Here is a 27492-nt window from a genome sequence, read left to right on the forward strand (position 1 = left end):
CTGTGATTGCCCCAGCTCATGGCCTTCAGAGTTTCTAGGCCACAGTGCGGGCAGAGGGTGGACATAGTTACTTTCGTGGTTGTAGCGATGGTTTCAGGGGTGTATACATATGTCAAAACCTACCAAATTGCATACTTTAAATATAGCAGTTGAGAGCATGTCATTTATACCTCAATAAAGCCATTAAGAACAAAATGCTTGCTTTTGAATTTATTCTCAGCACCAGAAACGTTTTTCCAAAAAGGGAATTACCATATTGGATGTTAGTGTTTATCTCAAAACAGTAATCCATTTGGCTTTGTTTCTACCTTTTAAATATCAGTGTAATTAGTATTTTTATAAAATTAGACAAATCTGCCTTAAAGCAGTAAAATGATATTCTTCTTTTTTTTTAAATCAGAAAAGTAATCTATGTGAACAATACATGTATTTATAACAAATGAAGTTTTCTTTCAATTTGCCACCTCCCAAAATCCATTTCTCCAGTGATAACTTTGAATTTTTTGATCCTTCTGGATTTTTTTTTCATGCATATATAGACACATATATTTACATATACTTGAGAAAGTTTAGGTGGTTTCAAATTTTTTATTGTTAGAAAAAGTAGTGCCACAAACATCCTTGCCATATTTCTTTACATACTTGGGCTCATATTCCTACAGGAGATGTTTCTAGTCATGGGATCGCTTGGCACAGGGTATGTGAGTGCACATTTTTGACAGACACTGAGTTTTTGCCCAAGGGCCCGACATCGTGGGCATCTGTCCAGTCTGTTTTATGGAAGCAGCTTGACTCTGAGCATCAGGGAATCTTCTGCATTTAATATATCACGTGAAAATCCAACGACTTCACTTGCAGGAGGGTTGGTAGCTGGCACGTTATGTGTAGAGATGAGAAGACAAAGCTCTAGCTAAAGGAACTTCTGCTTTTAGAACTAAGGTGGCCAGTGGTGGTTCTTTCAGTAAAAACGAAAATTAAAACAGTTTCATTGAAGCTTCAAACAGAGCAGAGAGATCCTCCTCTGACTGAGGACGTGGTGCAAGCTTGGTGACCCTTTCCTGAAACAGCAAATAAAGGAGTTACCCAGGGTTTTTGCAGGGACAGTTTGTAAAAGCTACTAAAAAAAAAAAAAAAAATTATGTAAATCAACTTGGTTATAAGAAACGATGACTTGATAATAGTCCGGTATTTAAAAATCATATTTCTTTTTACAATTGTATTGTGGTAAAAATACACATAACAAAACATACGCCATCTCAACAATTTCTATGTGTACAATTGAGTAACCTTGGTTACGTTCTTGTTGTGCAACCATTCTCGCTATCCTTTTCCCTATCATTCCACCACTATTAACATAAACTCAATGTCTCCTAAGCAAAAACTCTCCCTTTCTCCAGGAATGGATTACCCAATAAGCAAGGTATGCATGGGCTTACTTAGTAATTGGTACTGCGCAATTTCACCTATTTTTCACATTGACGATGTGGTGAAACCCACGTGAAATTGTGCGCTACAGGATTAGTAAGTAAACACAGTTAAGCCTGTGTGTACCTTGCTTACTGGTTAATCCGACCCCGCCTTTCCCTCTCCTTCCTACCCTTGGTAGCTACTAATAGCCTTTGGTTTCTATATATTTGCTTATTTCATATAAGTGAGATCATGTAATATTTGCCCTTTAGCCACTGACTTCTCACTCAGCACAATGTTTTCAAGGTTCATCCATGTGGTGGCATGGATCAGGACTTCATTTCTCTTTATGGCTGAATAGTATCCCATTGTGTGAAGATCATATTTCTCGAGACACAGCCTATGTACTTTGTACTAGCTGATACTCAACTCAGAAGCTTATTAGGTAATTTCTCTTTCCCATGAAGCAATAGTCTCTGCCCCAAAGTAGAGAACCAAACCAACCGTGGGAAAAACATCTGTTCTAATGACCAAGCCACGTCGGTCAAGCACCTCTGCAGGCTCTCGGTGTGGGTGAGCACTGTCCCAGGCACAGCGTCTGCTGCCAGGGGAACAGAACAAGGCTGTCCTCGACTTCAAAGACAACTTGTACTTAAAGCATATTCAAAGGGCTTCATCAGAAGAACAGCAGCTCTCAGGCTACCTGCAACAAGTGACTCCCTTTTTTATATTAACTAAGCTTTTATCTTTACTTCCCCACACTAGTTCAGGGATTGGCTTAATTTCTTGAATGATTAATCAGTCCGCTAAGATAGCGAGCACATCTTATTGCTATTTTTTTTTCAAATGATTATTTTCTTTATTGTGGTAAACATGTATGTAACAAATCGTTTGCCTTCTCAACATTCTTCGTATGTACAATTCAGTGACATTAGTTAGTTTATTGTGTCGTTTAACCATTACTATTATCCATTGCCAGATTTTCCATCACCCTTAACAGAAGCTCAGTGTCCCCTAAGCAGTAACTCCCCTTTTCCCCTCCCTCCCACCCACCCCTATTAACCGCTAATAAACTTTGGTCTCTATACACTTGCCTATACTAGGTATTTCATATAAGTGGAATCATATAGTATTTTTCCCTTTGTCCTATTGCTATTTGTATACCCGTCAGTAGCTTCTTTATCCCTTTTGGAGAGGGGATTAAAATATTCTTATGACTACCCTGTGCCCAAGTTTCTGGGCCTAAAAGATACTAAAATAGATGATGAGTCATTTTTTGCTTCCATTTTCATGGGTCTCTTGGTCTGTTTTCCTATTATGAGTGTTGGTTTGGGTGCATACCTGGCAGAAAAGCAAAGCTCCCTGAGGGGAGGGCTCACTTGCTCAGGGCCCTATGCCCAGCACCTACCAGACTGGACTGCTTGACATGTAGTAGGTGCTCAACAGTTATTTGCTGAATTTATGACGATGGTGGGGAGTGGGGATACTGGCATCTCCAAGTTCACATGCACCAGACAGAACTCTGACCACCCCCCCAACCTTTACATTTTCCTCATCTCAGAAATGTCCCCCAACAACTCAGGGAAAACCATCCTTGATTCCTCTTTCCCTTGCCCTACACATTCAATCCATCAGCAAGCCTGTCAGATCTACCTCTAAAATAAATCCCAAATCTGACCGTTGCTCACTTCCTGTTTTACTACACCTTGCATCTAAGTCACCATTATTACTTCCTGTCCTACCTGAACAATCTCCTAAAGGAGCCTTCTGCTTCCTATTTTGTTTCACTCTCGCCCCCTAGAGTTCATTCTCCCCCCCAACAGCCAGAGGGACTTTTGTTCAGCATAAATCTGATCATACCATTCTCTTGCTTAACACTCCCCAGTGACTTCTCATTGCAATTACAAAAAAACCCAAACCCTTTACCAAGACTTCTAATGCCTGACCGGATATAGCCCTGTTTCTCACCCCATCTGGCTCTGTCTCCCATTGGTTCACCTCACTTAGCCCCACTGTCCTCTTTCAGGCCCATGAACGTGAACTTGATCCTGCCTCAGGGCTTTTCTCCTCGTGTCCCCTCTGCCAGGAATGCTGTCCCTAGTGGCTGCCCCCCCACTGCCCTGTGTGAAATCACCCTCTACCCCTACCCAGTCTTTATCTTTTCCCAGTAATGAGTGCCTTTGTATCTTTGATTAGATGTTTATTGTCTGTTTTCTTCCACTAGAACTCAAGCTCTATAAGGGAGGGAAGGGACTCTGTTTTGCTCTTCATGTATGTAGTAAGCACTCAATAAATGTTACCAAGTAAAAGGAGTAATGAAAAGAAGGCAGGATGGACAGATGGGAGAGGAAGAGTGAGGACAAGGCTGTTGAGTAAATTTTGAAATCCCAGTGGATTTTTTGAAAATCTGTAGCAAGGCAGAGACTTGTTCATAGTGACATATGTATATGTCTGTGGCAGGTCAAAAACTTAAGTTCAGCATTTGCTATGGATGAAGATTATTGCCTCGTTATTCTGTTTATAACAGGAGAAAATCTTACCTGATGAGTTCAAATGCCCTTAAAATGATCCCATTGGTTTTTGGCATAGTGGTTTCAGACTCTTAGAAGACAAACCTGAGTCCCGTTTCTTTCTAATCCCAACAATTGGTTAAATGTGGGCAAGGACACACGTAAAGCTTGTGACTCATCCCTGTCCATACCACCTATACCATACAAAAGCTAAGCTCTCTCAGAGTTAACATGTGTCAAGCCGTGTGCTATTATTTATAGACATGTAAGACCCAAAGAAATGGCTGATTAACACAGGCACGGAAATAAATTCAGACTACTACTTTTAGCACATTCATAAAATAACAACATTTCAGCTGGCCTGTCTGCTGGGGCGTGGAAGTGCTCATTTTGGTAGACAGCTCTCCTCAGTAATGAAATGTTTTGATTTGAAATGCAAATGTTTCTTTCCAGAGGTTTGAGAAATCCAGCTTGGAAGATTAATTTTCTCTTGCCTGTTCCCGCGCAGCCTGGCTGAGGCAGTTGGAACCTCCGGACACAGTGCTGCTATTCGCTGCCACTGGTACGGGCTGTGGTGTGGGGTCAAGAAGACTGGCCTGGTTGTTCCCTCCAGAGAAAACTGACCCCTCCTTGCAGAACATAAAAGATCCTTTATCAAATGTCAACTACATGAAATAGCTTCCTGGCAATGCAGGAACCAGTCTACCCCATTCACTGCCTTGAGTCTTACAGACACTAAGAAGTGGAGATTAGTCTACCGCATGTGTGAAATTCTGAAGTTGCCCTGGTATTCCTCTAAAGTGGTCACTGCTGCCAAAAACAGACAAAACAAACCACCAACCTCCCCCCCGCCCCACAGTCGTTCTTCATTTGCAAAATGCAGAGGCTTATTCTTATGGATTGAATTGTGTCCCCCCCAAAATGTTTGTAAATCCTAACCCCTATACCTGTGGTTATAATCCCATTTGAGAATGGGTTGTCTTTGTTATGTTTAAGGAGGCAGGGTTAGTGTAGGGTGTATCTTGAGTCAATCTCTTTTGAGATATAAAAGAGATTAAACAAGCAAGCTAGGAAGCAGAGATGGGGGAAGAGAGATGGCAAGCCACACGGAGATCTCCAAGGAACCAGGGGGCAGAAGCTGAAGAGATAAGGACCTTCCTTCAGAGCTAACAGAGATAGGAAGCCTTCCCCTAGAGCTGGCACTCTGCATTTGGACTTCTAGCCTCTTAAACTGTGAGGAAATGCATTTGTTTGTTAAAGCCACCCACCCACTTGAGCTATATCTGTTGTAGCAGCACTAGATACCTAAGACACTTATATCTAAGATTCCTTCTAAATTCCTGTGGGTCTATGAAAATACACGTATATACATCTATCTGTCTATCCATCTAGAGTCCCTAGATAGATACATGTTTGTGGCAGGTCAAAACCATTTGGGTGGCACAAATGGTGAAGCACTTGGCTACTAACTGAAAGGCTGGCAGTTCGAATTCACTCAAGGGCACCTTGGAAGAAAGGATTCGTGATCTACTTCCGAAAGGTCACAGCCATGGAAAACCCTATGGAGCACAGTTCTGTTCTGAAACATACAGGGTTGCCATGAGTCGGAATCCACTGGATGGCAAATGGTTAACTATCTATCTATCTTGACTCCAAAATGGAACTGGATAGTGCCAGGTAAAGGAAAAAAAGGCATCATACAATCTGCTTTGTGAATAAAGCTTGAGGAAAACCTAGGTATGACTTATACTAAAAAAAATTCAATTTACCTAAAATCTTTTGTCAAACTAAGAAATTAAAAAAAAAAATTAGTTTTGTCTAATTAAGGTTCTGCTATCTCTAATCTCCCAGCATGACATGTGCCTGCAGCATTCACAATGATACCTAATTAACTTGTTATTTTAGGGGATGGTCTCAGATGTTAGTCTGGATCTAGTGCCATCCGGAACAGCTTATGAAAATGAAAGTCTGAGCAGAGTAGAATTAGAACAGTAAACACTTGCCAATTTATGCTCATGGCTGGAAGACGCATTGCTACCAGGAATTAGATAGCCAAGAATATCAGACAGTCTCACTGGAAAATCATGGATACCGTTCCTGGAGGTAGGCAAACACATATTCCTGAACACTCCCCTGGGCAATAAAAAGAATTTTCTAGAGGTTCCCTTACAAAATAGACAGTATCACTGGGACCATGCTATAAAAGACAGGGGCTACATTAAAACCACGGCAACCACAATGTCTCTGGTGTCCCTGGACAGCATTTCATAGTCTGCCCTGTCTTTGGCTGAATCCCATTCAGCTTAAGGGAATATCTCAAAGAAGTTACCACCATGCAGCCGGTGAGCTCACCTGGACAGAAGATTTAGCCCCTAGAAGGGGCTGGAGGCATGTGTTCACGTAACACATTTACCAAGCTTCAGGGGCCTGTGCTAGTTGTAAGGTAGAGGATGGATAAGCAAAGCAGACAGGGTACTGCCTTCACGGAATACACAGCCTAGTAGGTTTGGATAAAGTAACTGTGATGGCCTTCGTGAGTCATGGTTTTTGTGCATTTAGCTCTTTGGACTTATGATTTACAACTGAGGTGTTGTTGGTTTGCCCCAGGGCATAGTAAAGGCCTTGCTAAACTCTGAGAAACCTCTGCTTCTCACTGATTGATGTTTCTAGATGCAATTGAATCCACTGAGCCTGAATCTAAATCAGGGTTTGCAAACTGCTGGCCCCTGGGCCATGTTTGGTTGTACATTGGAAGATCAGAAAACTTCACACAAACATCCAGATTGCTGATTTCCCTCAAAAACTGGAAGTGCTACCAACAATGCAAGGAGCCCTGGTAGATAGCTCAATGGTTAAGTGCTTGGCTGCTAACCAAAAGGCTGGTGGTTTGAACCCACTCAGCAGCTTTGAGGGAGAAAGACCTGTCAATCTGCTTCCAGAAGGTTTAAACCAAACCCGTTATAATCAAGTTGATTCCAATTCGTAGTGACCTATAGGGCAGAACAGAACAGAACTACCTCATAGGGTTTCCAAGGCTGTAAATCTTTAAGGAAGCAGACTGCCACATTTTTCTGCCACAGAGCGGCTGGTGGGTTCCAACTGCAGACCTTTTGATTAGCAGCTGAGTGCTTAACTGCTAAGCTACCAGGGCTCCTTCAGCCATCAAGATTATAGCCTAAGAATCCCTATGGGGCAATTTTACTCTGTCACATGGGGTTGGTGTGAGTTGAAAATCAGCTCAATGGCAACTAACAACAATGCCACCAACAATACAGCCTGAATTTCTGCTTGGTAATAGTAAATCATAACCAGACAGCTATTTATCCAATTAAATGGGTCATGTACTTTCTAGTTCACCAAAGTCCTCACAGCTCCCTACTGTGTTACATTACTTTGCTCATTGACACTACCTGCCTGGTTCCTATGGACATGTGAATTTGTGAACCCAATCTATACAAATATTGTCTTATGTGAGTGGTGAGATCTTTAACATTTTAAGTGCTTACTAAGTGGTGAAGAAGAAGCTTGTTTGAGGCCTTTAATTAACTGCACGGGAATGAAGGAAAAATACTGCTACTTGTGGTAAGCTGGATTCTATGTGAGTGGATATTCCAGTTGTTAGCCCTGTTCCAGTGTCAGGAATTGGTCCGTGAATGCTGTAACCTTGGGCAGAAGTGCCTCATCCTACAGCATTTATGTGATCCTTGCCCTTCCCATTCTTGTTACCCGTTGCTGTCAAGTCAATTCCGACTCATAGCGACCCTATAGGGCAGAACAGGACTGCCCCACAGGGTTTCCAAGGAGTGCCTGGTGGATCCAAACTGCCACCCTTTTGGTTAGCAGCAGTAGCTCTTAACCACTGTGCCATCAGGGTTTCCTTGAATATACTGAGTGCCCTGGGTGTGGTGGGCACACAGCATGGTCCACAAACCAAGTCCTCATGGCTCTGAACAGCCTATTGAATGTTGAATTGCAGCAAATAGGATCTTGGTCTATTAGGGTCTGATGCTATAGCACAAGGGTATCTGATCTTAAATGAAAGAAACAATCCAAGGAAGGGTAAACTCCTTTTATGGGAACCTTGAGAGGGGAAACTTTCAATCCACTAAGATTCTACTCAGTAAAGGATGTCAGCTCAATTTAAAATTCTTTAGCAATGTTTAAATAACACCCAAAGTGACAAAAATAGGTATAAAATCTACAATCTTCCGAATATGTTAAGAAACAATTTGGTAATGGTCTTAAATTAAAGGTCATGTCTGTTCGTCACAAAATAGTAGGAATCCGTAACTCTCTGTAATGGAAAACAATATTAGTGGCCTTTTTGAAACACCTTCACATACCCGTAAACAAACAAACGAACAAACAAAAACCCAAACCCATTGGCCTCAAGTTGATTCCAACTCATAGTGACCCTATATGGACACTATAACCGCCCCCTAGGGTTTCCAAGGAGCAGCTAGTAGATTCGAACTGCCTACCTTTTGGTTAGCAGCTTAGCTCTTAACCACTACATCACCAGGGCTCTTAGAAGAAATGGAGAGAGGGGAAGTTTTGCCATAGCTCATGACAGATTTGGTTGTTTTGCCTTGGAAGTTTTGTAAAGAATTCTTTCATTTGTATCATAAATGCTTCATATAAGCCACAGTTTCATGGGAAAGCATAAGGGCGAAGGAACCTTGGCCGCTTCCCCTCGGGACGGGAGAGCAGTTGCGGGGTGTACAGGAGCCCGAGGGCCACAGGAGGACCGTGGGCGCTCATCTCCCAAACACGCACAGTTGGACCACGCGTCTCCTGGGAGATGGAAGGGCTAGCTCTGTGCTTTCTCAGAAGGGACTGAGGGGCGTGGCTGCCTCTCTTACCTGGGGCAGAGTTCCTCTCACTAGCGCGGGGATATCTGCTGTGGAGTAACCCAGAGCAGCTAGGCCGTCATCAACGTTCAGATCGAACAAGAATTTCCGGAGTGTGTCTGCCAAAACAAGCCCCGCATCTTGGGTCCTGGCAGTGCGGATGTCAGCTCCTGGAAGACATGAAGCCCTGACTGTGGAGAGAGAGGAGGAAGCCGGCCCCGGGAGTAATGTGGTCCCGGTACCAGCCGAATACATAATGTGCTTCTACGCCCATGTGTTTCAAACCGAGGGCCAGGGCCGCCGCTGGCCTCCACGCCGAGGCCGGGACCACAATCCCACAGAAGACAGACAGACAGACAGACAGATGGGCAAGGCCGTGCGGAAGTGCATCAGAGCCTCTGCCAGAGAAGTCGGCTGGGGGAGCTAACTTCGCCCTCACATTTCCAAAGGACTGCCATTCTTAACTGCTAGTGGGGTGGAGAAGAGGGGAGGAGAGCAAAGAGAAGAGACACAGAAAGGAGATCAAGAGTGCAGCTAGCGTTTGGATAGAGGAGAAGGCAGGTCATGTAATCGTCCAGGCTTTGAATCTGCTGACATCTAGAGGTGTCAATGCACCATGTCTCCTCTCACAGAATCGTCTTAGGAGGAAAAAGAAGACAAATCCTTTGCAAACCCCTTGTGAGACAAGAGTGGTTGTTATTGTGAGGTGCAGTCCAGTGGATTCCAACAAGAGTATAGAAATACAAAAACTCCCAAAGTAGGAAAATAAGTATGACAAAAATGGATTGCGTGTGCTCAGAGAAGGAAATATTTCTCCTCCGTAGCTACGAAATCTTTTATTTTGGGCTCTGTTGCCAGAGGGTAGGGTGGGTTCTTTTAAATAAATATTACCAAACCAACAGGACAGAGCCAAGAACATGAAGACTGAGAAAGCAATATTTAACGTGTACACAATAATCACACTGGTGAAGTGGGAAGAAGGTTGCCCAGCACCTGAGATCTGTAAGGGCAGAATTGTGACATAATAATTAATACATGAAATCATGGAGAAGTAAATCTGGTACAGCAGCAAGTCCTGCCTTCAGGCAAGGAGGAAGGGAACATTCCCAGGCACAGAGAACTGACCCGGAAGCCCTCAGCACGCCCCTACCTATTCTCCTGGAACACACTGGCTGCCAACAAGGTAGGCACTCTACAAACGTAATGGGGAATTATACGGAGTCTATCCAAAAGCTTCATGCTGTATTCCAAGTCCACTTCCTCTTGCTTTGTTCAAAAGGAGACCAGAATGTTCCGTTCACCTCCATGTACTTGACGCACATTAGTAAATCGATTTGAACCTTTCTCTTTTAGGACGGTGAGGGCCGTTTTTAGTAATCCAGGAAGAGGTATAAATAGAACCAGATACAGGGGTAGGTGGCAGAGAGCTGGATGGAAGGTAAACCTTGCTTGACAAGACCGGTCTGTATTAAACAGCAGCAGCTAAAATATGGGTTAGGTGGGGAGGTGACATATGATATGAGGTTTATTAGGTTTTTATGTTCCTGGGACTGCTGCCATAAAACACACCATCAAGACCGCTGGGCTTTCCTGTGAGGTGTTTTAGAAAAAAGATGGTAGGAAAGAGAATACACTGGTCTAAAGCTAGGAAAATCTAAGATTACGTAGAGAATCAAAATACTTTAATGGCTGAGTACAGCATAATATCAAACAAAATTTCCTCTGCAAGAAGAAAGAACCGGTGGGTTTTATCTAACAGAGAAACTGTTTTCTCAGTAATTTCACTGTGGCCTGGAATGTTAGAGTTCTTCAGGATTTTCCCGTTTGCCATAAATCTAATCTACGATAGTATTTGGGCTTCCTCCGGTTTACACAGTTTGCATAGTACAAAGGCTTTTGAACCCCAACTTACGGCTGAACAACATCCGGGTCAAAAAGGGAAAACAGAAACAAGATCCTTGGGAAATTCGCATGTTTGCCTCAGCTCGTGCTGGGAAATCAAGCCCCCGCACACTGCTTATCTGCCCTGGGCTGCTTCTGTTAACGTTACCAGCACGTCACCTGGAACTGGGCGGAAGAACAAACGCCAGAGCGTAGAAGGAAGAGGTGGAGGCGAAGGGGACACGCAGAAGGATGTCTGCGGTCATTCCTACCTTGGAAAGAATCTTTCCAACGGCTGGTGCTAGGAGAGCATAATGAAGTTTTCTTTTTAGTCTTTCCCTTCCTATCCTAAACACAAGTAGGGGAATAAGATGTTTTGAAAGTTAATCAAATACTCCAGACTAGAAGATGTCTAGTAGATGTCATTAATAACTCATCGTTTTTAAAGAATTAGAAAAATGCCAAAAGTTTACTTAAAGATTAAAAAAGCACTCTGGATGGCTTATTATAAAACTTATTGCCATGTAATTGATTTCGACTCACAGCGACCCCATGTGTATAGTGTAGTAGAGCTGTGCTCCATAGGGTTGTCAAGGCTGTGACCTTTTGGAAGTACATAGCCAGGCCTTTCTTCCAAGGCACCTCTGGATGGGTTCAAACTGCCAACCTTTGGTTAGTAGTCAAGTGCTTAACTGTGCACCATCCAGAGACTCATTATTTATTAAATATAGCAAAAGCCATTTATAACATTACCAGTATAGTGTTACATTTTTCATGAAAACAAAGGAAATATTACTACAAATTTAACATAAGCAACATTTAGTTCCATTTCATTGTTACTAGACTCTTAGAAGCATAAAATTATGGAATTTTAGTACTATAGAGGACTTTGGGCATGTCACTGACATTTTATTATTAAATTACCTCAAAGCAACATTTTTTTTTATATTACCCTTTATGATTTATCTTCAGAAGTAACCCTTACAAATGCTCCACATTTGTGGGTCACAGGTTTATGAGTAATGGCTCATACCCAATATTTTTGCTGTCTCCAGGTGTCGCTCTGGAAACATCTCTGCCGTAAAAGTGAATACCGCAGGGGAGGTGATTACCACAGAAAGGCCGTGAGGCTGAAGAGAAATAAAACACGGTGAATAATGGGCACAGCTATTCCTCAACCTGCATATTCTGAACACTGAATTACATTACCCTGTACCCCCCAAAAAATCAAGAATTGACAAACATATTTCTGCAAATTGACAGGAATAGAACATTTAACGAATCGACTATTTTTTACCACCAGTGGGTGATCCACACTGTAATCCTTTGCTTTATACGTCTTCACTAAACCTGAAATTGGGTAGGACATTCCGTGGCTAGAAAAGAAAGAGATTGCTTATGTTGACATGCAGATAACAGGAATTCAAGTTAACAATAAAAAATAACTCTTATGGGAGAGCCCTTCGTAGTCTCTCCACATTAGTGTGACTTCTCAAAGTTACACATTCTGTTTTCTTTGATACAAAAATAAATTATCATACGTGCACGCTACGTTTAGTGGATTCACGAACAAGACCTCTGAAGTGTTTGAATTCAAATGCTCATGGAACAGGATGTCATTAAAAAGTGCTGATCCAGAAGTAGCTTCCCAAACACATCAGTTAACCTTATCACCCCTAAGAATCAAGAATCTACTTGAAGCATTGGGGCATTCGTTTTCCATTTTACCCTGACGCTGCCCTGGTGGCATGCTCCCGTGCAAGCTGACCATGCAGTTGGTGCGAGCCTTAAAAGTCACGGTGCGCTGCACTCTACATGCACACCTGGCCTGCCTGGGATCTGTCCCGCCCATAACTGATACATTCGTCACAGGTTACATACTAATACAACCAAAACCAAACCTGTTGCCATCAAGTTAATTCTAAGTCATGGTGCCCCCATACATTTCAGAGTAGGACAGCACTCCATAGGATTTTTAATGGCTGTAATCTTTATGGAAGCAGATTGCCAGGCCTTTCTTCCATGGTGCTGCTGGATGGACTAGAACTGCCAACTTTTCAGTTAGTAGTCAAGTGCAAACCATCTGCACCACCCAGGGACCCCTAATAGAGCTGGGAAATAAATGATTGATCTAGTGAGAAAGGCTATGTTAATCAATTCTAGTTTGATGGAATCTCTTGCTTGAATTATACCTTAAGGATTTATTTAAATTTAGTTGCCATCAAGAAAAGGCACCATTTGTTTGTCTTTTACCTGAAAAATTCTTTATACCTTCTTGAATTCTTAGTGAACAAATAGGAAAATATTATAGGTTACTAGATGGTCCAGAAGATAAACACTGTGACAAGTTAATACATTTACCATTAGTATATTGAAGATGAAATGCTTTACAATAATAAAATGGCCCGTAAATCTTTTTATGTGGGTTATTGGATGACTTTATTCTTGTTCACCAAAGATTTATATTTTGTGGAAAGGAAAAGTATTTTGGTGAACTGTACGATTGTCTATCAAAAAAAAGATGCTCCCAGCCTATCATCCTTTGTGAAGCAGACGGGACACCGTCTGTTCTGAGTGGCTGGGTACCGTGAGACCTGCTTTAACTCTCTTGGGATCTACGTATTCTGAAAATTATTGCTTAATGGCATTTCAGGATGTGAAAGGATTCATGTAGCTTTCAAAGGTACCTTTCCAACAACTAATCAGTAAGTCAATAATTCTAGTTTGTAGGTGATTTTTTTAAAGCTTTCTTTTTGGAAAATACATATAACAAAACGTTTGTCATTTTAACTATTTTTAGGAGTACAATTCATTGACATTAATTACACTCACTATGTTTTGCTACCATCACCCTATCCACTTCCAAAAGATAGGTGATTTCCTTTATTCTAAAAGTTGTATATGCTCTTCGTATATTATTCATGCTTCTATATCCTCAAGATAACCACTATAGAATATTTCATTCTAGTCTGTTTATGCATATATTTAATTTATGATCATACCATGTATATAGTTTTATACATTGCTTTTGGTAACTTAATATTCTTTGTAAATATCTTCCCATATCATTTTATATTCTTCTAAAACATTATTCTTAATGGCCTTATTTTATTCTTTTTTTTAATTGTGCTTTAGGTGAAAGTTTACAGCTCAAGTTAATTTTTCATATAAAAATTTATACACATATTGTTATGTGACACTAGTTGCAATCCCTATACTGTGACAGGACATCCCCCCTTTTCACCCTGGGTTTCCTGTGTCCATTCATCCAGCTCCCGTCCCTTCCTGTCTTCTCATCCTGTCTCTAGACAGGAGTCGCCCTTTTTGTTATTATTTTATTCTTTAAGTACTGTGTTTTAGTTAACCATTCCCAAGCTGTTGGACATGTAGGTTACTTCCAAATTTTTCAATTATAAATAACACTTGAGTGAACACCCTTGTAAGGAAATTCTTTGGTCCTATAGTTATTTCTTTAGGCTAGACTCCCAGAAGTGAAATTTGTGGGTCAAAGAATATACACATTTTTAAGGCCCTGGATACACTTTGCTCAACTGCTTTTTGGAAAAGTGGTACCAGTCTATATTCTCATTAGCAGCAGAGTTTGAGGGTATCCACTTCATTGCACTTTTTTTTTTTTTTTTTGGCAAAGGCCTCTTCTTAATTCTTAGTGGTCACTGTTTTTCAATTTTAAGGCAACATATCAATAAAGTTCTGATCAAAAAGATTAATTCTTGGCTAATGACAAAGATTCTCTTTTTATGAGAAATTAGGAGGGGAAAATCCTATATTTGGGGTTTTGAAAATCAATGTCATGTGGTAAGGATGTAGAGAAATTAGACCCCTCATACACTACAGGTGGGATATGAAATCATGCACTCACCTAGGAAAACAGTCCAGCAGTTCCTCAAAAAATTAAACAGAGTTACTATATTCTACTCCTGGGTATATACCCCAGAAAAATGAAGACATACATTCACACGAATACTTGTGCACATAAAAACACCAACATTCATAGCCATGTTGTTCATAATAACTAAAAGGTAGAAGAAACCCAAATGTCTATCAACTGATAAATGGATAAGTAAGTTATGGTATATCTATAAAATAGGACATTATTTGGCAATAAAAAGTAATGAAGTACTGATACATGCTACAACATGGATGAATCCTGAAAACATAATGCTAAGTGAAAAAAGCCACAAAAAACCACATATTGTATGATTCCATTTATATAACATGTCCAGAGACAGGGAGTCCCCGGGTGATATAAACTCTTAAGGTGGACAGGAGGTTCCAGTCTGCCCAGAGGCAACTTGAAAGAAAGGCCTGGTGATCTACTTTAAAACATTCAGTTGTTGAAAATCCTGTGGAGCACAGTTCTGCTCTGACACACACGGGACTGCCAAGAGTCAGAGTCTACTCGCTGGCAACTGGTGTAGAGACAGAGAGTAGATGACTGGTTGTTTAGGACTCGGGGGACGGAAGGATTGGCGGGTGACAGCTAAAGGGTACAGGTTTCTTTCTAGGATGATAAAAATATTCTAAAACTTATTTTGGTGACTGCTACACAACTCTGTGACTATATTAAAAACGACTGAAATATATACTTAAATGGAAGAATTGTATGGTATGAAAGAATAAAGTGGTTAAAAAAAAGATCCGTGACTAAATAAACTACATTTGAACTAAGAAAATATTTGGGAACACTAAATTAAATTTCTTCTTTCTATAGCATATTTAAGAGCCCTGGTGGTTCAGTGGTTAAGCGCTCAGGTGCTAACTGAAAGGTCGGCAGTTTGAACCCAGCTGCTCCAAGAGAAAAAGAGGTGGCACTCTGCTTCCATAAAGATTATACAGCCTTGGAAAGACTATGGGGCAGTTCTACTCTGTCCTATAGAATCACTATGAGTCAGAATTGACTCAATGGCAGTGTGGTGGTAGTGATAGCATATTTAAATTTCCCACCTATCCTAAGTCATAAACTTTTTTTTAATTTAAAAGCAGTAGTTTGGGGGAAGAAATAAAATGGAGAGTCAGCTTACCACAGATGAACCCCAGCATTTCCAAAGCCAATGCCAGCAAAAGCACTTGCCAAGTGCATATTAGACCTTGCTTCAAGATCATCAGGATTTCTGACAGCCCTGTGAATGACATCAATAATTAACAATAACACGTCAACACTGGCATCTCCTGTTGAATAAAGAGCCGCCTTAGGGAAAGATCTGGAAAAAAAAAATGCTACTCTGTAGGAAGAAAAATCAGGCAAGTAATTCAAACGACATTCTGTCTTCTGAATGAAAACCAAAGGCAAACACGTTTTGCCATCGATGGTCTCAGCAAAGGTATAATAAATACACTGTCAGGCTGCTCATGTGACAGAACAGTGCTGGGGGAGCAGAGCACTGACCCTTGGACTGTAAAAGCTGCTCCAGAAAAGTACCCTGGGACTCATTCTTCTTCTTCATTTGTCAGTGACCATGACTGAGGCTGTGAATGGACTCAAAGTAAAGGCGTACTCAGAAAGCACCCGCATGACTGGCTCACTGACGTGCGCCCTGTCGCTGGCTCTACCTGCAGGCCAAATGCAGCCCAGGCAGCTCAGATTGGACCTTCTGGGACCTCTCTTGGTGTCTGTGGAAACTGCACACATATTCTAATATTTATTATTGTGGAAGTGTGATGTTATTGCAGGACAAGCCTTTGTTTACTCTGTATGTCCCCAATGCTACTTGGAAAAAGCAAATTCTGAAAGGCTGCTTTCAGATCCAGCTCACACTGCTTGGAGTAACCGCCCCAGGACGAAGCCGCTTCTTACTTAGCTTCCTGTGACTTTGCGTGAGGGCTCCTGACATGAAATAAAAGTGCTACCGTGTTTTTTTTGCCTCTCATTTTGGATTTATTAGGTGTTTGCATCTCCTTTCAAAACCCAATGTTAGTTCCTTATTCTCCTTATAACAAGTTAAAGTAGCAGATGGTGGAGATTTCAGACTGTCATTTGTTTATTTTACTCCTTCACCTCCCACAATGGCCCTGTGGAACCTTCTGTCCTTGTCAAACACCCTGGCTGACCATTACCTGTGCCTGCTCCCGCCTAGTCCAATGCTGCTGTGTCTCTGTGGTGGTCTTTGTGTTTCCCCCTTCTTGGCTATGAATTGCAGTTCCAAGCCCATCTCCCCAGGAAAGCTTTTGATCTCAAGGCCAAATGAGGCCCCTTGCTTCGTGTGGGCCTAACCTGCCAGTGTCCTTTCCCTCCGTTACGCATAAATACAAAAGGTGAGTCTGACTTTCCGTAGGTCTTAATGTCTGTTATCAGCCTCCATCCTGAGGTGTATCTTTGCTCTCTCAGGAGCCTCTTATGGCTATGTCATTCATAAATCTTTCAAAACCTTTTAGGAGCCCTTTTATATTTCCTCCCTTTTAAGTCTCCTGGTACTGTGAACTCTATACATTTATCTCTTAAATTGAGTTCATGTCAGTTTACTTAATGGGTCGATTCGGTGTCCTTTGGGCAGGGTCTAGTGGCCAAACCTCAAAGGACATCCCACCTCACACTAGCTTTAGTTTTGAAGGTTTGCTGAATCAGCCTCCATTTGTCCTGTCCACATCCTTCCTAATTTAGGGGCTTCTTTTTTTTTTTTTTTTTTCGTCACCTCGCAGCTGCCTTTGTGTTTTCAGACAGGAGGATCCAGATTTCATCTGTCCCCATGGGGCACCCACACCAGCCCTCTTGTCCCTTCTCTACGTCCACTGACTGAGCTTCTGGTAAACAGTCCTGCTCAGGACATTTCAGGAGGGCGGATCCCAATTTTTCTGTTCTGTTTCTATCCCCTGCTGGGTGACATACCTCTTCAGATACTTAGCAACGATTCGCAGCGCATGCACTGCCCAGATGTCGCTGATTGGGTTGCTGCCCTGGTACGCTGGCCGGCTGATGGGATTGGGAGGGCAGGGACTCCGCAGGTGGTAGGGGAGGGCAGTGTAGGACTCCAGGGCATGGCTAACAAGAGACATTCAAAATACATGGATTCAAGGTGCTGTCTTCATCCTTCCCTCCATTCAGATTGTAAGTTGTCTTTGAGATACTTGGGACACGTTCCCTGTGGATATGCTACCTGGCACTTAGAAAACAGCACATCCCATTAGCAAGCCCCTTGTCCACTGACAATCATCACTGTTATAGAAATGAATACATGACACTTATATGAACAGCACTTCCTTGTTTTTGACCACCTATGACTCCTTTCCAATGAAAACAAATCTTTATGGTGCTGCATTATTAAACATTTGAGGCTTTAAAAAACACATTGAATCTGAAAAACGACTTCCTTGTTGAAGCCACTTACCATTTTATGCCTTGATCAAATACTATGATACCAAAAGAGGGTCATTGTCAACTAGATCCTGCTAACCCACGTTTTATTAATTGTACAGCACAGTGGGTGAGAGCCAGACTCCTGGGGCAGCCACCCAGGGGTAAATCCTGGCACCAGATCTACCTGCTGCTGATCTATGAATGCTTATCAAGGGCTTTGAGCAATGAAATACAGCCTATTGACCCACGTACTAAAAAAGCCCCTCCAGGTGGGACCAGGACTTACCAAAGCACATCGAAGCCACTGTTAGCCACCACCCGGTCAGGCATGTGAAGGGTGTGCAGAGGATCAATCAATCCCAGTGTGGGTTTGATGGCTCGGGAAGCAATGCCTAAAACATGGGGCTTTTCAAGAGAGGCTCGAGGCATGAACAGCATTTTAAAAAATTAAATAACTTAACTTCTATAGTTATCTTAAAAAATAAAAATATGGGATAAGATTCATTCTCGTGTAGGGAGGCAGAAAGAAACAGTAGAAAGAGATTTGGAGACAGAAGCCTGGGTTTTTCAGCGGCATGCATGAGAGGGCCCTACTGGTTGACAGAAGCTAACCATATGTATCTCCTTCCAACTCTGAGTTGAGTAACATCACTGGCCAGGGTGGGAGTGTTTACACCACGGGAATTGACAAATGCTACAAATCAGAGCTTTGAAAAAAATTTTTAAATTTCACAGAGCTGGCTAACCATCACGCCACAATTTGGCCCTTGCTCTACAATGTATTGTGTTCCTTTGGGCAAGTAACTTAGCCTCCCTGAGCTCCCTCATTTATAAGGCTGGATTATAACAGCACAGGGCCTCATCCCTCACAGAGTTGTCATAAGGATCAAATGACATAATATTATGTAAAACTGTTTTATAAACTGTAGGCAGAATTTCAGTGTTGGCCACTGTTACTCATATTATCTTTAACAGTGTCAAAGGAGAATGTAATTTTAAAAAGACAAGTTACTATAAATGTGCAGTGGAATGTCAATTGTATTCTGCTACAAAGGCCTAGAAGAAGGCTGTTGAGCCAGAGTCAAGGAGAGGGACATTTCTACCACATCAGCTGGCAGTAAATGAGAGGCAGAGAAGACAAAGGGATAAAGATAACTGAGAAGACAGAAAACAGAACAGTTGTTACCTGGGGGTAGAGCTGGGAAGGAGCATGAGGGAACTTTCTGAGGAGATAATGTTTTCTAGCTTGATGTGGTAGTGGCAACATGAGTGTATATATCTGTCAAAATTCATCAAACTGGACTCTTGAAATGGATGTATTTTATTGTATAAAAACTATATCTTAATAGAGTTGACTTAAAAGCATAAAAAAAGATGATTAAGAAAGGGAACAACCATTTCCACTGATAGTGACTAAGTAGGGTAGAAAAAGGGTCAGTCAAGGTTTACGGCATTTCCATACGGTTTTCATAGATATTCTCAAAGGAAGTTTGTTTGACTGATTTACATTTTTATATGTACTTGGGAAAAGAAAACACATAAATGCACTTACTCTTGGTTCCATAATGCCTTGAGTTTTAAGTATCAGAATTAAAAAACAGGGTGTTGAAAGGTAGGAGAGAGGATTACAAAAACAAAACAAAAAAACAACTATGGCCAAAGTTCTTACCAGTTTTTACTTTCAAGTGCTCATAGTCAAAAATGGCAACCCCTGTCGTTTCACTTCCAGTTCCTGAGGTAGTTGGGACTTGAACAAAATAATGTTAATTATAATAAAAAGCAAAAAAAAAAAAAACCCAAAAACAAACAAACAAACAAACAAAAACCAAAAAACAATCCAAATCCATTGCCATAGAGTCGATTCTGACTCACAGCGACCCTACAGGACAGAGTAGAGCTGCCCCATAGAGTTCTCGAGGAGGGCTGGTGGATTCGAACTGTAGACTTTGGTTAGCAGCTGAGCTCTTAACTCCTGAGCCACCAGGGCTCAAATTATAACAAGGCATCTAAATAAAAGTAAAGGAGTCCCTGGGTGGCCAAAGGGTTAAGCGCTTGACTACTAACTAAAACACTGGCGGTTGTAATTCACCTAGAGGCACCTTGGGAGACAGGCTTGGCTATCTGTTTCCAAAAGGTCATAGCCTTGAAAACCCTATGGAGCAAGCAGTTCTACTCTGCACGTATGGACCTGCCATTATTTGGAATCGAATTGATGGCAACTAACAACAAAAAATAAAGGTGAGTAGAGATACTTAATTCAGCCTGAGGAAATAAGGCACAAAGTTAACATGATGTTCAGTGAGTCTGTATTAACAGAGAGGCCTCTAGCCACCTCGGCTCCTGTAGCTCTGGAGCTGAAGCAGCTGCAGCCGAGTATTATGACTCTGTGTCTCCTGCAAGAAAATTCCTTTTTGCCGTCTCTAAAAGACATCTTTATTCCCTCTTGGCAGAAGCACAGTAATGCTCTGCCTTTGCTGGGCTCGCGGTTTTGTAGCTCTGTCAAGTTTCTAAACTTTACTAATCGTCCCTCTGTGTGGTACTGACACAGCTTCACCAGAGGGGTCCATTTGCCAGACATCAATTAGGCTGTTCCCTGCTGATTCCTAATTCATGTCAAAACAGTTCATCTGCCGTCAGCTAACCCGTATCCCATCACAAGGCCCTTTCATGATGAGGGAGAGAGAGAGCAAAACCTGAAGGACATTTTCCAGTTACCAAAGTAGTACATCTTAGTTGTAAAACTCTAAAGTAAGAAGAAGCTAGCAGCCATAAAGATGCGAGGGAAAACAAGACCAGAAGACCCCAAGACCCGCTGTGGAACCAACGTGCCATTCTGATTTGCATTTGCATGTCTGTGCCTGGGACGGCCACAGAGCAGATGTCGCCCAGCACAGGGCATCCATGCCGGCCACATGTCTCAGGAAAGAGACAAAGCCTGAGGTCAGCTGAAGAGCGATCAGCCGGAAGAGAGGGTTGGGTCAACACCAGAAAAATAATAGCGAATGTTCCACTTAAACTCCACGGTGGCTGGCAAAATGGGACGGAACAAAGAGGAGTTTAGAGGGATATGGTAACATGTATCAATGAGGCACCTCCCTCCCCTGCAAACACATACACATAGCAACTTCACTGCTTAAACCTGCAAACTTTCCTACCATTGACCCAAATTGTCTCTATCAGTGCAACAACAAAGACCAGGATTTCCAAAATTAATGAATTGCTATCTGTTTTGGTCTCCAAACAAGGCCTTTATACTGATATGAAAAAATCAGAATGTTTGAGAAACATCCACCCTCAAATTATTAGCTTACATCTCTCCCAAGGCCTTTTGGCAACTGTGAAGTCAAACAAGCAAGTCTTTACCTGCAATCAGAGGCTTAAGAGGCACAGACACAGGTTTTCCCTTCCCAATGGGGGCATTGACATAATCTAAGAACTCAGAGTCAGGGCTCGATGAATAAAGATTAGCAGCTTTACAGGTGTCAATGGTGGAGCCGCCACCCACAGCCACGTAAGCATCGAAAGCTCCATTTTTGGCAAATTCAATAGCTTCCATGAAGCTTGGAGAAGGTTAAAACAAAACAAAACAAAACATTATGTCATATTTTTCAGAAATAAATTGCCATGCCATTAAATAAATCCTGGTGCAAGTTTTAAACAACAGTGATAGTGCTGTTTACATTTCCAGTAAACAACAACACAAGAATACCTTGTATCAGTCGGCTCCACCCTTACATTATCATAGACTGTAAAGTTTATACTACTCTTGACTAGGGAATTCATAACTACTTGAACAGGAGGGAGCTGGGAGAGGTTCTTGTCAGTCATCAAGCAAACATTTTTAGCGCCCATGTTTTGTAGGTCCTATGATAACAAAAATAATTCATCAGTTAGGTTTGATTGCATTAGAGTAGTAACAGACTCTTCTGACAAACTCAACACTACGTTTTTAAAAAGAAAAGATTCAACTGTTGTTAATTAGCACTTATTTTTTTTTAAAAAACTGCAACATTTATAGCAGGAGATTGCAGAAATCTCATATACTTGCCATGCCCACTTCCTTTGTAACTCCTGCTCCATATCTAATATTTGAAACAGCCATCTGAAAAATAAGATTTGGGTTTTGGGTGCTTTAGAGAGTTGGCCACTCCTTTTCTAAAAACCTGAAATGGTTTCCCATTGTCTAGAGAATAAAGTACATACTCCTTAATATGGCCTTCCAAGTCACTGTCAATCAGGCCTCACACTTACTACACCTCTTTAAAAAAACCTTGACTCCAGTAACATTGGAATTACTTCTTTTTCCAAACACATTGTATACTCTCAATTGTTCTTTCAGCTTCAAATGTCTGCCTCCTCCCACCTCCATGTTTAAATTCCCTATCAAATTTCTTCCGATTTTCTATTTTCCAGCTTAAATGTGGTTATCTCTTTCATTTATTTTTTGCCCCTTTATGCACTCATTCACTATCCAGTCATCCAGTTGTCTACCCTTGCATCCATCCATCTTTACATTTGTCCACCCATCCATCTACCCTTCCATCCTTCCATCCATCCATCCACCCTTGCATCCATTCATCCATCCGCCCTTGCATCCATCCGCCCTTGCATCCATCCATCCATCCATCCGCCCTTGCATCCATCCATCCGCCCTTGCATCCATCCATCCGCCCTTGCATCCATCCATCCGCCCTTGCATCCATCCATCCATCCATCCATCCATCCATCCATCCATCCATCCATCCATCCATCCATCCATCCATCCATCCATCCATCCATCCGTCCGTCCGTCCACCCTTGTATCCATCCATCCATCCACCCACCCACCCTTGCATCCATCCATCCACCCACCCACCCTTGCATCCATCTATCCACCCACTCTTGCATCCATCCATCCATCCGTCCGTCCGTCCGTCCATCCACCCACCCACCCACCCATCCACCCATCCACCCACCCATCCACCCACCCATCCACCCACCCTTGAATCTGTCCATCCATCTACCCTTGCATCCATCCATCCACCCATCCTTGCATCCATCCATCCATCCACCCTTGCATTTATCCATTCACCCCTGCATCCATCAATCCCTTCTCCCATCCACCCAATGCTATTGAGTGTCTGGTATGTTCCAGGCACTGGGCTACTGTGCTTGGCTCTGGTAATATAATATGAACAAGAGAAACATGACCTCACAAAGTTTACAGCTGAGAGAAGAGCTTTTAAACTGATGAATGATGGGCCACTTTTGATCAACTATATATTTTGTTTATGGTTAATTTTTTTTTGGATTGGTTAATAATTTTAAAAAATCAGGGTAAAAAAATCCAAGGCGGCAATCTGAATTTCTATTTCTCTTGAATAATCTGGCAACACTGGGCTTGCATTCCTATATTGTCAGCAATAGATGCTCAGCAATCACGTGGAGCTGAGTGGAGGCTCCACCCTTTAGCTGGGGACTGTGCCCTCAGTGAATTCTGCACGGTCCTCACCCAGTCTGCTCAGTCCGTTAGTAACTGTCAGGCTCCTGGTCACACATCAGTTGGTGACTCCTGCACTAGGAGGAGACAGGGACTTAAGCAAATAATTACAATTCTTAATTCCTGTGTGATTAAAAACTCATTGCAATTAATTCTTCCTTTACTTTTCCTTAATAGATTACTTTTACCTCTTTTGGAATCGATATAATTACAAAAGTAAGCAAAATTTAACATATATAAAATTTGGAGAGTTTGTAGAAGTGGGAATTTATTGTATTCTAATGACAACACAGCAGATAGTATTCTAGCTATTATTCACATTATCAGATAATTTATATTCCATTATTCTGACAAGGTATTTTGCTAAATAAGTGCTGAGGGGTTAAATAATTAGATTATAGAGCATCAATTAATAACAAATTTAAAGTGAAATAATCATGCACTAAAAAAATACTGTAGTTATATTTTCTCATGTCATTCATAAAAGAAAGAATGGGTTGATTAAATCTACCTCAAAGGCATAATCTGTTGTTTTCCCAGAAGGTGACAGTCCAGGAGCTAGAAATAAAAAACAAACAAAACACATCAGAGTAAGCCTCAAAAATAAAGCAAAAAATCTTGTTTGATAGTAAATTGGCATTCCAGCAGGGAATATAGCCATTTCTCTGTCTTGCCTAAATATATTTATCTTTCAGGTTTCATTGCTGCACAATCAATTAAAATTCAAATCTGCATACAATCATGCTAATTTGATGCCGATTTTGTGGAAATAAAGTTATTTAAAATATTTTCTCCATTGAAATTAAGATAATAGTTTTGAGAACATAATTTGTAAAAATTCCTCTAGAATCTACACAATTTGTTCAGAGCTTGTTTTCATTACTTAAATCTCAGTGATGAAAAGCAATATAAAAGTCAATGTCAGAGCTAAAGGTCCAAAGTGGGTTATTGTTAGAGAACAACTATTAGTAAATTTTTGTATGTTTTTTTTTATACTTCTTATAGCAATTGTGATAATTTGTTTAAGATTCTTTTTTTTTTTAATAGAGGTAACATATCACAGTAAGGTATTTACATTTTTAAAGCAGGTAAATAATTGTTTTCTTCATGACATTTAATAAAACTATAAGCGGGTATTTCTTTGCAAAATACCAAGTTTTAATTATGGTAAAAATGATTTTCTGTCACTGAAAAAGCATGAGGGACCCAGATAATGAATTTATTTCTTCTTTTTATCTACCTATTCACATCAGTCCTGATTGCCATAAGATAAATGAAATGAACATCTACAAAACAATTTTTTCCACCATTTTTTAAATAAAAACAGACCACAGCTAGAAGACTAACTTTGGCTTCCTGAGGGCAAAAGCACCCTTAATCAAAATTCAAATTTCTTTGGTCCCTACAGGCTTTAAAGAAATTATTCCTGTTACTAAAGTTTAGGAAAGATATAAATTGGACTGTAGATAACAGTGAGATTATCTTTCTCTAAATTACTAATTTCGTTCCACCTAATAGGAAATTATTGGTTCTTTGTTAAAACCTAGTAAGAACCAGAGAAAACCAGCTGATCACAAAGATTCTGCATTTGTCCAGGGGAGCCTTACAGGCTGATAACGCTTCCGCCTAGTTAAGAACCCGGAGGTCTCTTGGCTTATCCTGAAGGGTGAGCCACTCCACCCGCAGGAAAAACCACTCAGTTAGTTGCTCTTTCTCCTCCTCCCAGCTCCTGTAAGGGCAGGCACCCTTTCCATTCCCCGCCTCCTTGTTTAGATTTGACCTTTACTTCCTAGAGCCAAAACCAGCTTTTACGTCAGTAATTCATAGGACGTTCTGAGGACAACAACGGCTTCCTCCTACTCTGTGGACAGTGGAGTTTGGAAAGGATTAAGAAGTTGGTGGGAACTGAAAATTTTTGTCGTTATTATTTTTATTTTTTTACATACACTTTATTACTTATTTATTTATTATTGCACTTTGGATGAAGGTTTACAGAGCAAACTAGTTTCTCATTAAACAATACACACATTGTTTTGTGACACTGGTGGCCAACCCCACATGTCAGCACTCTCTCCTTTTCGACCTTGGGTTCCCCATTACCAGCTTTCCTGTCCCCTCCTGCCTTCTGGTCCTTGCCCCTGGGCTGGTGTGCTCATTTAGTCTCGTTTCGTTTTATGGGTCTGTTTAATCTTTGGCTAAAGGGGAAATACCAGGACTGAATTCATTGCTGAGCTATAAGGGTGTCTGGGGGCCTTTTTTTCATTATTTTGAATGATCAAGAATAGAATGTTATTTTAAAAATTGATACCAACAAGTTTTGTCTTTCTAGGAACCACCTTGTTCTTTACCTCTTTGTTTTTTGAAATGTATTACAACCTTGAAAGTCTTCATCTTGGTTAATTGATGCACTCAGACAACCTTAAAACCCTATCTGTGTCACCATTTTCAGCTTTCTAATTCTATCTATTTAAGATAGAAAAAGATTATGAAATAGCACTAAATATATACTTTAACAGACACTTAACTAGCCACACACATTCAGCTAACACTGTGTAGTTAAATTGACGTATTAGCAATTTCACAGTGAAAAGGTGACCGTTTTCATCAACCTCCCCCTTACAGGCGTTGATTTGCTTGCTTTACACTTTGCCTAAATGTGTTATAAACGCCAATGACAGAACCCAAAATTGTGGCTAGTTGAAAAACACAAAGCGCATTACCTTGGAAGTAAGTATGAGAATGAGTTGGGCATTGGCATCTAAGAAAAAAAGAAAAATGTAAAGTGAGACTACGAAAACCAAAAGATGAAAAGCCTTTACTAGTCCTAAAATGCTACGACAGGAATAATTACTGGCATATAATGTACAATAGAAGAAATAGGAATTGGAGACGGACAAAAAGTTGATTTTAGAGTCTTTCCAGGTCCCTGGTGGTGAGAACAGTTTGCTCTGGGCTGTTGGACTACTAACCAAAAAGTTGGCATCTGAACCCACACGGCTGCACTGCAAAGGACCCGTCGATCTGCTCTGGTAAAAATTATAGCCAAGAAAAGTTTACGGAACTCAGTTCTACTGTGTAACACATGGGGTCCCTCTGAGTTGGAATCTACTCCCCGGCAACTAGGGTAGTGTTTCCAGCACTGTAGGATTTTTTTTTAAATACAAATTCCTTTATCAAATGCCCGCGAGGAACGGACACAGGCACTCCGGGAATACAGTGTGTGTAAGCTGGTCTCCATGGGTCCTACCTCTTAATAGGTTAGGAGCTTAGCCCAGATTCACCAGAGTCCCTCCATCCCACGGTCTCATCCTGTCCCTCACTGCTGGAAACTTTCCTTGCACTTTCCCAATGTCTCTAAGGTGTTTTTTCTTCCAAGAGGCTGCGGCCCCGTCCCTCCGGGAGAGCCACCACTTGACCCGCAGCCCTCCCCAGCCACCCCCTCCGTCTTCATCCTGTCTCCGCACCCTGCTCCCCTCCCTGGTCGCTGACGCTCGGTTTCCGCCGCTCACCAAGCTACTGAAATTACACTCACACCGGTGTGGTTCTTCTCACAAAATTCCACCCCCTTGTCTCACCCCTTGTCTGCTTCTCTACAGAGGCCCCACATCCTCTTTTTTGGAAACCTTCCTCCCTCCCTCCTCCCTTGGCTTCTGCATCCCTCCCCGTCCCGGTTGTCTCCCGTTTCTTTGACAGTCCCTTATGCAGCTTCTTTCTCCTTCTGCTCCGGATCTGACAGAGGGTAGGAAAGGGGCAGTATGTTCCCATTCATTCCCTTGGGGACCTTGTCACAGTGGAGTCTCAGTAGATACTTGCTTGCATACAGCCCCCGCCCCCCATCAGATTTGGAAATAAAACATCCAAGGAAGAGGAAGGAAAAGGGTGAGACGGGATGACCGTTGTGATCTCAAAAATTCTGAGAATTATGAAAACAGACCATCTGGCGCGTGTAAGCGATGCCATAAATCACGACTGCCATCTAGTGGTCTCAGCGGGTTTCCAGGCGAATCACGGTTTGTCTCAAATTCCGCGGCTCGGGACACGAAAGCAGCCAAA

The 27492-nt window shown here is 41.6% G+C and overlaps 1 protein-coding gene across 5 annotated transcripts in view; it reads right to left on the minus strand.

Annotated features, from left to right (window-relative positions):
* Positions 1-511: 511 nt before the first annotated feature.
* ADHFE1 (alcohol dehydrogenase iron containing 1) overlaps positions 512-27492 on the minus strand; it is a 40734-nt gene continuing 13753 nt past the window's right edge. Inside the window, exons 3-15 of one of the 5 annotated variants that reach the window (XM_049854111.1) lie at positions 26160-26197; positions 23951-23997; positions 22009-22062; positions 21670-21824; positions 21324-21520; positions 19630-19707; positions 18247-18352; positions 17493-17645; positions 15691-15789; positions 11946-12024; positions 11682-11778; positions 8780-8937; positions 512-1058 (exon numbers count right to left, since the gene is read on the minus strand). In XM_049854111.1, coding sequence (XP_049710068.1) covers positions 975-1058; positions 8780-8937; positions 11682-11778; positions 11946-12024; positions 15691-15789; positions 17493-17645; positions 18247-18352; positions 19630-19707; positions 21324-21520; positions 21670-21824; positions 22009-22062; positions 23951-23997; positions 26160-26197 — 1345 coding nt within the window. In that variant the 3' untranslated portion in view covers positions 512-974. The other 4 variants (XM_049854112.1, XR_007513294.1, XM_049854113.1 and 1 more) reach the window with 4 other exon arrangements.

Source organism: Elephas maximus, chromosome 15, assembly GCF_024166365.1.
Source record: "Elephas maximus indicus isolate mEleMax1 chromosome 15, mEleMax1 primary haplotype, whole genome shotgun sequence".
NCBI lineage: Eukaryota > Metazoa > Chordata > Mammalia > Proboscidea > Elephantidae > Elephas > Elephas maximus.